The following is a 13,479-nucleotide window of genomic DNA, read 5'->3' on the forward strand; positions in this document are numbered from 1 at the left end:
TTTGGCTCAACAGATTGCAGCCAACTGTGAAGCATGGTGGTTTCAGAGTGATGATTTGGGGAGCTGTTTGGGTTGGTGGGAGATCGAGCTTAGTGGAGTGCATTGGCAACATAAATTTTGCGAAATACGTCGAAATATTCGAGGAAGGACTCTTGCCATTTCATTCCTTGGGTTTCGTGGACAAGAACACAACGTTGTTCCAGGAAGATGGAGCACCGTGTCACACTGCTAGAAACACCCAAAAGTAGCAGGAAGAAAATGGTATCCAGATGTTGCCCTGGCTGAGCCAATCTCCTGACATGAACCCCCATCGAAAACCTCTGGGCCATACTCGACCGGCAAGTCAAGAAACAACCTAAAAAACCAACTTCGAAGAGCGATCTACTCCAATTTTTGAAGCAAGAGTGGGCAAAAATCCCACAATCTAAAATTGACGAGATGATTCTCACAATGCCCCAAAGGATCAACGAACTCCACGAAGCGAAAGGAAGATCTACTAGATATTAATTAAATTATAAATATATCAATTCATGTGAATATGACTGAAAAATTTCATTATTTCTGAAAAGGTGGTGTCTATTTACTTGTGACCACGCTGTGTATATAGAAATGCTAAACTTCATTTTCTGTATATCGCATGATGCTTCTCTAATCCAAACTGTTTCAACATTTTCTGCTACCCTCTAAAGCATTGTAACTTTCCGTAGAATTTCACACGTTATATATATACCCTCGAGCTAAACTATCAATTTCTAGTGAGAATTTACCAATGATAAAGCTTTTGCTTTATGGACATATCAGCAATAAAGTACAGGTCAAATGCCATGCCTCTCACTGAGCATCCTGCTTTCAAAATATGTCATCAATTCTCTCTGATATTTGCTACTGTAATATTTGTAACCAATAAAAGTAAAAAATTTCACTGAACTGACAGCTATAGGGTCTAAAGGTCTGGGACAGTGTAATACTAATTTGGATATTGGAGGCTCGGAGCATCGTTTTCTTAAAATCTCGCTGTTGGGGCCCCATGATAGACCAGGTATTGGAATAATTTTAAGCCATTTCTATGTTTGTTAGAAAGCTAGATAAACCATACAAGTTTTAGGGCATTCTGTTTTATGTGTGTGGAAATATTTCGTTCCCTAATAACTGAATAAATAATTTTTCTAAAGCCACATTATTATAAGTAGTTGTAATTTGCTGTTATAATCTGCAGCTGTTCTAGAAAGAAAAGATGGTAATTTAGATTTTTTTTGTGGTGGTTACAATGTCAGTAAAAAAATACTGAGCTTGTATACATAGAGTTAATGAAACACACGTAAAATACTTGTCTTTAACATAATTTTACCAAAAATATTGAAATAAAATGAGTTTGAAGAAGCTTAACTCAATTGTTTATGTTAAAACCACCATCTCATTTAACGGAAAATGCTGTAAAATATTTTATTTTTTCAAAGTCTATGTTGAACCGTTTTACTTCAGATATCTATTCAGACCAAAATTCAAACCAAAATGATGAAAAAATTAGTTATTATCGTTGTTGGCCTAAATGTATGTGATATTTTGTGAAATGAAATATAAAGCTAGTATACAAATTATGGTATTTTTTTATGCAAACTATTTTCAGTCGAAAATATGGATTTCCTAAAGTTGTTGTATGCACTTGTGTGTAAGTTGTACGATAAATATCAAAAGACCGAAGAACACTGTTTCGAAATTATCCTTCATGTATACATCAAATTGCCCTAATACATAAGAATTATGTTACTTCAAAGATTTATCAAATTATCAGCATCTTATATCTAAAATCACCAAGCAAAAACCCCAAAAATCAAAGCATTTAGTAGGATAATAAGTGGAAATTTAAAACAAGTATGTTATGAAAGTTATAGTTTTCCTATACGAAATGCGCTCACAAGATTAGCTTTTCCCATTTTGTGCTTCCCTCTACATGCAAACTTTTTTCAAAACGTATGCCACATGCCTTCCATACCCCCTCTGTTGGAATCCAAAGTTCCAACTGTCTGTCATGCAAATCATCATGCATCAACTCTCCACCAATAGTAGAGCACTACTATTATGAGACGCATGTGACTCCCTCTATGCGCCACTAACGAAGTATCACTTCAAAGTTTGGCAGCAGACACGAGCACAGGAGGGAAGTACCTATCGAAAATACATTTTCATATAGAAAAATTATAGCTTCCGATATGGTACCTTCCCTCCACTCACAAGATTAGCCTAAATCCCACACTGAAAAGGAGGAGGGACTGATGTGGGGGGAAGAACAGGCGTATCCCCTGATTGTATCCGAAGGACACCCCAGCAAATCAGAGAAACAGATCAGATGACCTGAGAAGGGGCACAGCACCACTTCTGAACCAGGTATTTCTTCATCATGAACAGGTGGGATCAAAACATGGCAGAATATGACGGGAGCACATCTACGTGGGAGAGGGTAGGTCAGTAATATAATTCCAATCAGGGAAACAGATACACTCAATCCCACGTAATTAAAGTGGGTAATGGAGGATGTGTCCCATAGTGTTGAATGGCTAGTGTGTGCCAGACCGTACTTGGTAAGTCAACTACACCCAAACCTCACTCATTGGGTACCAACATCCACACAAAGGTAGGATGAGGATCACACTGTCTTCACCTCAAGTCCTAGAGTCGTGAATGTACATATAATATCGACTATAGGAAACGTTACAAGATGAGCACTCAGTTAGGGATCCGGAAATGTGTCATCCGGTATCCTAGGGAAGTCCATAGCATGCAATCAACCCCCACAACCGTGAAACTGGTCCAAACCATCCACAGATCTGTAACATCCTCATCATTCTGAGAACGAGGGAATGCCCAGGACAGAAGCAAAAATAAGCCACATAGGCCTTCTGTGTCCCACAACACAGAAGACAGAGTCGAGGAGGGTCGATGGATGACCCAAAACCTGTGTGAGGACTTATGTGATTGGTTCACTTGATCTTAAAAACTTCACTCGCTGGGAACCAACATCCACATGAGGGTAGGAGGAGGGCACCCAATTGGAGGGGTGAACTGCACTTAGCAATCTCATTCTGGGCATGTGTCACTCATCCATATGATCTTGTAACTCCTTCTACACCAGCAGAACACCACCACCCTACAATGAACTGAATGGTTATAGCCATCTTTGTGGAACTTATTCAACAGGTTTCCACCCTGGTCAACCACCCCCACCAGCTTGGAACTGGTGAGTTTTAAGAGCTCCCATACTCCACTGGAAGAAGGGGAGAAGTGCATTGGGGAGTCCTGAGGAATTGCTACACTTGAGACAGTACAACGGGTGATCACAAAACCTTATTTTGAAAAGTAGAACATACCGACTTATTCAGTCCAGGCATGGTAGGGATGGGCAGTAATCTTCTGCTGCTTTACCCATGCATCCATGGATGGTACAGTCCAGGACAGGCATTTTTATGAAGCAAACATTACGAGGTTATTCACACACTAGTGATCTTGTGAAACACCCCGTCTCAAGGGTGAGCATGCATAGCCATGGACCAAGTGCAGGAATCAACATGGCATACAGTGCAGATTTGTTTTTTTTGTTTGTTTGTGTATAAATATATCTGAGAATGGTTATAGCCATCTAAGTGGAACCTATTCAGAGTGGGATCCAAAGTAAAGTTGAAGCAAGGGCCCCTGAAGGAAAAGAGAGCATTAGTAAGGTCTTACCTCGTGTCAAAGCCATGCCAACTTTGTAGAATAGCAGAAGGCAGAAACAAGGAAGCAGAAATCACAATGTGCAAGTAGTGGGAGATGAACAGGTGTGGAACTGTCCACATGCTCGACTGTAGAATCTCCTCTGATGGCCAATGAAGATAAGAAGAAAGGAAGAAGATAAGGTGTCTGATCTGATGGGAAGACACGGTAAAGGGATCACACTGGTAGGGGAACAAATAGCAATAAGCCAACTGGATCAAACAATGAACCCAATTGGTCAGGGTAACAGGGGAAAGATCATGGGAAAAGGAAGTTTGCCATGGGATAAAGAGGCGGGAATGAGAACCCCAGAAGGAAGCCATGCATGTAATATAACAATGGAGGGCACGTACTAGGTCTATCTGGATCAGGACGAAGGTAGATGAGATATAGAGGGAAGGAAGATAAGATAAAAGGAGGAATGACCCTCATGAACCGCCAAGGTCTGGGAAAGGAATGCATGATCTAAATAAAGGATGAGGTAGGTTGAATGATACAAGGTCCTGGTGATGTTGAGAGCAAAAATATCCAATCCATGACACCCACAAACCAATAGAAGGAGGAAATATGCCTTAAGGGAGAGGTGAAACAAGTAACAGGAAAAAATGGGTTCAAACAGAGGTAAAGTAAGGGCATGTAGGACCACGTTAATGTCCTAGTCCAGAAGTGATGAATGTCTAGGCTGTTGATGGAGCTGGAAAGAACAGATCAACATGGAAAGGACTGGAAAGGAAAAGACCCTGCAGAAACAGGAAAAATGGAAGGTATGGGATAAGGCTGCCTGAAAACCCGAAATCAAGGGGCCAGATGAATTCGTTTCAAAGAGCCAGGTGTGGAATTTAGAGATACCAGCAACTGTAGGCCGAGAAGCTGGAAATCCCAGGTGAAAGCCCAGGAGTGAAAACATTCCACTTCTATTGGTAAAAAGACAAGAAAGAAGGACAAACAGAATGAGCTAAATGAGAAGCTACTCAGTGAGAGAATCCAGAACTCCTCACCAGGGACTGAACAAAAGTCAGGCATGAAGACAGAGGACGGGAAGTGCATGATGTCCGGTGACTGGGGTTGATGTAACAGATCTGGAAGTAATGGAAGAGGGATGGGAGGGATCACCTCGAGCCGAAGCAACTGAGGGAACCATGGCTGAACAGGCCAGTAAGGAGCAATCAGAAACACGCTGCACAGAGTGGCATGGATGCAGAAGACTACCCAATGAAGTAATATTATAACAGGATAAACAGAAAGAAACAGGTGGGAGCAATCCTGGCTAAAAGCATCTATTGCCAAATCTGTAGGATGGGAAACCAGGGATTAAAACTGAGGTAATTTGTGATTGAACACAGTAGCAAATGCATCGATCTGGGGAGTACCCAAACAATGACAGTGCCACCAAAATACAGCAGGATGTAGGAACCACTCCATGGGATAAGCCCAATCCAATCAGGAAAGACAACCTGCCACCAGATTGAATGCACCCTGAATATGTCATCTTGACCGGGTGCCACATTGGTGATTGATATAAGTCACCACTGAAAAATTGTCAGAATGGATCATAACCAGGAGTTCTAGGATGGTGATGTGAAGAGAACATTCTTCTGCAGACCCACGACCAGAAAACCTCTTGGTGATCGACCCATGCACCCCAGCCTTGAAGGGATTAATCTATGAACAAATGCAAATCTGGCCATGGAGGAGGAAGTGAGACACCTGCCAATGTATGGGCCTTGCCCAACCACCAATGTAGATCATCCATCAAGGAGGAGGGAAGATGAATAGAAGCATCCAGGGGATCCCATGATGGGTTCCACTGAAGCAAGCTCCTATGAGCCCTGCTTAGGGGTATGATAGGTGTCAGAGACGACCACCTCTCCAAAAGCAATTGAACCTCGCCAGTAGTAAGGAAGGAAGCACACAGGGCAGTCTGAACAGCCAGTTCCATAGAATGGAGCAAGAAAGAAGGTTAAACCCGACTGAGATGGTGTTTAAGAAAACATCCAAATGGACAAGGTAATAGGTAGAATGAAGGAAGGACCCCTCCAATATGATCAACCATCCCACCCACACAGTGTCAAGAAGGAGCTGGTGAGTAGGACTGGTCATCTCTCATTCGGAATGGACAAAAAGAAACCAGTCATCCATGTAAGTGTGGAAGTGCAACCCAAGGGTATGAATATGCTGAGCAAAGAGGATAACCACTCAAAAAATACATAGGGCAGGGTGCTAAAAAGGTATACTACCCCACAATGGACAAACTGGCGGGAATAAAACCCGCGTGACCCACATGAAGCAGGTACAACAATTTGTTTGGTGAAGAGGTCGACCATTGCCTCAGAAGACACTGGCGTGACCAGGGATACAGAGGAGGAGAAAAAAAATGGGGGAGAAGGGTATGACAAAAACCTCTGATAGAACACCATGAACCCTGAACTTCAGAGAGGAAAGGGCTGCTCCAATGAACGAAATTCGCCAGACGAGCTACCCCCATTCCAGAACTCACCAGGCAGTAACCAGAACCATTGCCTGCATACTGTGTATTGCAGCAAAAAACGGCGAACTGTGGTACTCCGGGAAGCTGGAAGAGGCAGAGCTGTGAATGGTAGAGTCAGGATATGGAACTCGGAGCCACACCTGGCTCAGACTGATACCAACGATGCACCTGATGGGAAAGGTGGATAACTATTGGACAAAAGCCAACTGCGACTCCAAGGACACAGTAATTGTGTCACACTCAAGACGTCGTAATAATAATGGGGCCATAAGAAGGTCCTATATATACTGAGTCAGGCGATGGGTCCGCAACCCAAAAAGTCCAAGAGAGAAGTGAACCCCATGTGTAGGGCCAGAGCCAAAGACAACACTCGGCCAACAGTGGAAGAGAAGAGGGAGAGAATGTCCCCAGAAAACCCCACAGGGTTCCCTTGAAGAGCCTCAGACAGGAAAAGGATTGAGGTAAGGTATTACAAAGTGTGTCAGAGGAAGACCAAGGCGAGAAAACGGGGCATAGGTAGGATAAACAGGAAAATTAGGACCCATCCTCCCAAACAGGTAAAACTGAAACCACATGTGGACACTTGCCTAAAAGTCGCAAGGGCGGACTGACCTGAAGCCTGCAGGGAACAAGGCATGCCAATGCCATCACCCAACAAGGTGGCAAAGAAGGGGGTGGGGAAAAAACAAGGTAGACAGATAGAAAAAAGCAATAAGGAAGGATGTGGGTCAAAATAACTATGGCAAAAAATATAAAACATCACATACCTGAGATATAATCTCCGAGAAAGCAGATGAGGGCTGAACAGATTCCTCAGGAAGGTGTGGGAAGTTTGGCAAACTCTGTGGGGGGGTGGGGGTGAAAGAAAATAAAAATTCTGTCAGCGTGCACCTGTAAAAGCATCTACCCATGAACAAATGCCGAGAATTTCCCTGATTGGTCGCCCACACCTGTAGCCAAAAGTGTGGTAACAGACAAATGATATACACCTGAAGTGGTAACAGCGACTTGGAAATTCAGGCTAGATTCTAAACAAGCAAAAAATGCATGGCATACATGGGTAAATCAAACGCTCTAAAATAAAAGTGAAATTAAATTAACTGAAGTTGAACAAAGTATTATAATGTTAAATCCCTTCTAGGGTAATCAATGGTCTAAAGAAAGACATCTGCACGCGAACACTGTCAAACTTCAAAGTGATAGTTTGGTAGTGGTGCATAGAGGGAGTCACATACATCACATGGCAGTGGTGCCCTCCTACTGGTGGAGAGTTGACACATGATGATTTGCATGAGAGGCATGTTGGAACTTTGGATTCCAGCAGAGGGATGTGGAAGGCTTGTAGCAAACGTTTTCTAAAAATTTCGCACATAGAGGGCAGCACAAAACGGGAAAAGCTAATCTTGTGAGAAGAGGGAAGGTACCATATCGGAAACCTATATTTTCAATTTTTACTATTGATCGAACCAGAAATTTTCCTCTGAAACCCCCGTGCGCCCATTTCAGATTGTTAAATCACAAATATATTATTGTTATATGTATGCCCTTTTACAGGCTGAACTCCGCCCTTCAAAAAAATTCTGTATCCTTAAATACTATTAATCTGATGATAGTTGGGTAGATTTAATGCTTTAATGGCTACAGACGTATCTAGGATTAAGGGAGAGGGGGCGAGGGTGGAACTGGAAAACTTTGTTACACTTTATCTAAAATCAAATATAGACAAGGGAATAGTATCATTGGTACCAGAATTTAGTTGTAAATTGTGATTGCATGAATTAAATCATAAATAAGACTACACATGTATTACATTAATAGATTTATCAAGAAGATAACTTTGAATTTACCTCATATGTGATTCACTGTTCGCAAAATTAAAAGGTACAGCAGTGGTTCAGAGAAAACAAAATCCAAAAAGAAGAGGATGCAAAACTGCAAAAAGTATTAGCAAACAACAAAAAGAGTTTTGTCCCCTAAGAAAACTGATGAGCAAGATGTTTGTATGGGGATGCCTAGAACTGAAAGTGAAAACTCAGGGAATGCACATTCAATGCTAAAATGACAATTTCTGATGATGAACATAAAGAAACACAACTCTGTAATGATTTAGAACAGTGGGCAGTGCCAGTCTCTGCGAAAATATTACAGTCAAAACAGTGTTACCAACTGTCAACATATCAAAAGTGATTTTAGTGCTTCAGAGAAGGTGATTTCAGGAGAATCTTTCAAGAGACGTTGTACTAAATCACTATTTTTTTCCTGAACAGTTAAATGGCAAGAAAGTCAGAAGAGACTGGCTTTGCTATTCACTAACAACCAGCAAATTATTTTGTGCTCATTGCAAATTATTTGCGACAACACATGAAACCGTGCATTTAGCTATAATGAGGTATGATGATTAGAGGCATGCAGTGAGAAACTTAAGCCATCATGAAAGCAGCACGTTGCATGCGAAGTCCATCAAGATTCTAATAAAGTGGACAATCATTGGTGAATGCAATGACAAAAGCTTAACAGAACAACATGAATCTGAAAAACAGTATTGGTGCCAGGTTCTTACATGAGTACTTAGCGTAATAAAGATGCTCTGAGCACGAGGTCTACTTTTGGCAAAAGTGATTAAATAGTAGGTTCTGTCCATAATGGTAATTATCTTGGATGCTAAGAATTATTAGCTGAGTATGACCCATTTCACACAGAAAATATCCAAAAGAATGCAAATAAAGGAAGGGGTCACGTTTCATACCTGTAATCTACGATATGTGATGAATTTATTAACACTGTCAGCCAAGAAGTTCTCCATCACATCATCACCGAAATAAAGAATGTGAAGTATTATTCTATTGGTGTAGACTTGACTCCTGACTTTTCACACAGTGATCAGATGACACTAATATTTTCACAATGTACTATCTGATGGACCCGTTGAACATTTTGTAAAATTCATTCCAATTCACAGACACACTGAAGAGAGCTTGGCAAAAACTTTGTTCAGTTTCCACAAGAACACGACATTTCCATAAATGACTGTATGGGGCAGTCTTATGATCAAACATGAGCAGCAAATATGTTGGCATGCAGGCAATAATCCAGAAGGAAAATGATCTAGCTGAATACATCCCATGCTGTGCACATTCACTGAATTTTGTGGGACAAAGTGCAGTTGACTGTTGTTCAGAGGCTGTTTCATTTTTGGATTTTGTACAGAAATTGTACATTTTCTTTTCTACTTTCACTTATCGTTGGAATCTTCTAATGGAAAATTTCAAACCCCTAGGTATACCAATGCTGAAACGACTTTCACACACATGTTGGTCTAGCCACTCATGATGCGATACATGCGCTTCAAAAAGGCTATAAAGTTGTCAAAGACGTTCTCGTTGACATATCTGGAGATGTCTCCCAAAAGCCAGAAACGTGTTTAGAGGTAGATAAACTTGCTTCTATAGTGAACCAGTTAGAAACCAATGCTTGTGCATGTATGGTCAATGATATTGAACAGATTTCACTCCACTAGCAAATGCTGACAAGCTGCACAGATAGACTTGAACACTGCAACTAACATGTTGACATCATTAGGTGACTCCATTCAAACTCTACGTACTAGATTTGATAAATTTGAGGATGAAAGTAGGAATCATTAAGAATGTGATGTGTAAGAAAGAGCCTAAATGAAAAGTCAAATGAAACAAGAAGTGGGACTTTGGTGATGCTGCAGATGCTGAACTTACACCTTCAAATAAATTTTAAGTACAGATATTCCTGCCCATAATTGACATATTGTTGTCTGCTCTGAAACAGAGAGAAACAGTATACAATCCCATGCATGAAAGGTTCGGGTTTTTATCCTGTTTGACATCATGCACTTCAGACACACACGGGTCCCAGCTGGTTGAAGTTTACCCAACAGATCTGGTGCCGAATTGTTGAAATGAATTTGTTCATTCCTTTACATTGTTTTCAAAGATTTCCTCCCCAAACAACAATGAAAATGTATAAATTTGTAATGGCCCATGGTCTATTGAATGTGTCAGTTGTTTTCAGAATGGTCGTTCTCTACCCTCAAACAGGTATATAAAGTGAATTGCGGTCAAATATGGGTCAAACACGCTTCAATGCCCTTTCACTTTTATGTATTGAAAGTGTTATACTGAAATCAAGCAATTTTTCTTCTGTCATTGACAGATTTGCCTGCATGAAGTCCAGAAAAGTTAATCTGCGAGGCTGGGAATAAAATTCATCATAGCTTCATTTGTTTGTTGTAATATGAACTAGTGTGAGTAGGTCCACTGAAAGTCTTCAACTCCAGACTTCGTAGTCCTTTAATCCGGCCCTGTTTGTGATGCAATTACTTCAATAACAGATGTGTGCCACTGTAACAGGCCTGCTGTAAAACAGTATCATTCAGTTTTGTTAAATACCTTGCTAAGCTGACTCGAGCCTTCTGCCCACCACTCAGGGATACTCCCTTCTCACCCACAAGTGTTTTGTCTCCAAAGGGAAGTTGTTTGATATCCTGCAAAACAAGTAACTTGATTTTAACAATGCTTGAGTACAATCAAATAGGAAAATAATTGAAGAAAAATATCAAAAGTATAGCTTTCATGTACCAACTTAATAGAGAATAATAATGTGCATCAAATAGCACTACAGTTAACTAGACTGGAAAGCATTTAAAATATATTATAACAATTGGTATTTCTACATAATTCTCAATAGCTTTTGGATTACCACAAATTAAACAGTACTGATAAAAACTATTTTATTAGTTATTAGAACAAGGAGAAAAAAAAACATTTTACAAAAATGTCAAAACACTTTATTTATTACGTTATGACATTTAGCATTATCAATAAATATTTTAGAAGACAAATTACCTTATCTAGTGCACATACTTCCAGAATTCTCTGATATTTCTCATTGTTAAATGTATTTCCAAACACAACATTATCTCGAACAGTTCCAGCAAATACCCATGGTTCTTGAGAAGCATAAGCCACTTTTCCTTGAACTTTGACCTCACCCAGTAAAGCAGGCAACTCCCCCAGAATAGCCATTAATAGTGAAGTCTAAATTAAATTTTAAAAGATGAGAAAAAACAAGATGTCTACAAAAAATTTCATTGAATTAAAATATACTAATGTAGAAAGTTTTCTTCTAAAACTATTCAACAATTCATTTTCAAACGTAGAAACAAATCTTCTACTTAAAAGTAATTAAAACTTGGCTTAGAGTATCTGGTTTCAGAAGAAAAAAATTAACAAAAGTAGTAGTCATTATTTTGTAATGTAAAAAAAATATGAAACTATAATATATAACAGCTTAGAGATGACTTAACTAATATACAGAAATAAAATTCTCAAACATAGTAAAGTTCATATATACTTTGAAACTTGTTACATGTTCTACAGTTCTACATCTGTAATGAGTTTATCAATATGAATGTACATCCATTCAACCACAACAGTTAAATAAAACTCGCATATAGTAATTACTTCATATAATAGTTTTACAACTGAAGAATCAACAATACAACAAAGTATATATGAATCTATTAAATCTACTAATTTTATTTTCATTTATTTACATGATTGTGTTAGATGAATTTTTCATGCTATGAAAAGTAAATTGCATATTAAAATACACAAACATGTTGATTACCTTTCCAGCACCCACTGGTCCAACCACTGCTAAAAGCTCTCCTGGCTTTACAGTAACTGATATATCTTTCAGTGTGGGTTCTTCAACTTCCTGAATTAAAACATATATTAATGATAAGGAAGATTACAAATCCATAAAGTACCAGAAGAATAAGAATTGTTTTAACCGGTAAATTAATTTTTAATGCTTAATTTTTAAGCTCACTTTGCATTGTATATTTTTTTTAGATGTATTTTGATAACATATGGTAAAAAAGTAAGTTTTTATTAAACACCTTTATTTATGATATACCATTTCTTTATTAGAAATTTTCAAAACTTGAAGGTAGACTTCTGTGATGTTGAAAACTTTTTTGATGTAAAATTTTGTTTACACCCATTCAAATTATATTAAGAAACTTAAAATTAAAAACAAAGTTTAAAACTAAATGAGGTTGTAGTTTTCTTTTAACACCATATATTTATATATAATCTAAAAACAGATCAATAAGGTTGAGTATTTCCACAACAGTTGCAAATACAGAGGTGTAGGAAGATATTTTAACCTAGGGGTGCAATAAAATCTGAAGTTGCCCTGGTAGGCGATCCCACATGCAGGGAGTCTGGTGATTTAGTTTAGTTTTGATGTTTAGTTTTTATAGAAGTCCATATTTTCTGTATTAAAGTACCATGTGGCTCAAAGCTTTCCTAATAATTACTTGAAATAAGATATCTTAATTACCTTACACCATCTGGAAGTGACTTTATCCATCCATACTCCACAGTTCTCCAACTTAGGTCTTAAGTATGACACGTTAATAACACTGGATTCCTTCTCTTCTAACAACAGAAACTTCTATATGTGTACAACCATTGACAATCAAATTACAAAATCTGAAGCAATTGAAAAACTTTAACACGTAACTCATAAACAAAAAAAAGCAGTTAATAGTGAGCGTATCTGGAAATTTAAGAAATTTACTTACATTAATGAATATGTGAGCATAACTCTTAAATACCCTGTTAATATGTAGCTTTATACACTTGTATATTAATCTGCCAATTTTCCCATCATCTTGCCCCCCTCCCCTTGACTTTTACAGGTACAAAATTCTTTGGAATGAGAAAAAAATATTCGAAAGTATTATTTCAATAAAATACCATAAGCTTAGTACCATGTGCTTTTTATGTAATAAAATATTCTTCCTATTATTATTATCTTTAAATGATGGTGCCATTGTCATATTAAATTGTGAAAACTAATGTTTTATTTCTAAAGACATGGCCTTTGACAATAATCTACTAACTTGTATAATGATAAAATATATGTTAATATTAATTATAGTGGCCACATTCTAATCAGATCTTTCACCCTGATTTTCCATGAGTGATTCCAGATTTTCCAGGCATGATTATGTAGACTGATATTACAACTTTTTTCAAATTCTTCTTATTTAACTTGTTAACAAAGGGTAACAAAAACTCCTCAGAACATATACACCTGGAAAAAAGTTAAGCACCCCCGTGTTTTTTTCAAGTGATTCAGATTCGACGTTCTTGTGACTGATTATAAATTACCATTCAATCTAAACGTGTTTATCAAAT

General features: G+C 38.5%; 1 protein-coding gene across 6 annotated transcripts in view; it reads right to left on the bottom strand.

The window, feature by feature from the left end:
• LOC106472685 (multidrug resistance-associated protein 4-like) overlaps positions 1 to 13,479 on the bottom strand; it is an 89,026-nt gene that overhangs the window by 43,814 nt on the left and 31,733 nt on the right. For all 6 annotated transcript variants that reach the window (XM_022402187.1, XM_022402184.1, XM_022402177.1 and 3 more), the window contains 4 exons: positions 12,617 to 12,730; positions 11,897 to 11,986; positions 11,113 to 11,304; positions 10,657 to 10,751 (listed from right to left, as the gene is read on the bottom strand). In XM_022402187.1, the coding sequence (XP_022257895.1) occupies positions 10,657 to 10,751; positions 11,113 to 11,304; positions 11,897 to 11,986; positions 12,617 to 12,730 (491 nt within the window). The remainder of the gene's footprint in view (positions 1 to 10,656; positions 10,752 to 11,112; positions 11,305 to 11,896; positions 11,987 to 12,616; positions 12,731 to 13,479) is intronic.

This window comes from Limulus polyphemus, unplaced genomic scaffold (assembly GCF_000517525.1).
Source record: "Limulus polyphemus unplaced genomic scaffold, Limulus_polyphemus-2.1.2 Scaffold123, whole genome shotgun sequence".
Classification (NCBI taxonomy): domain Eukaryota; kingdom Metazoa; phylum Arthropoda; class Merostomata; order Xiphosura; family Limulidae; genus Limulus; species Limulus polyphemus.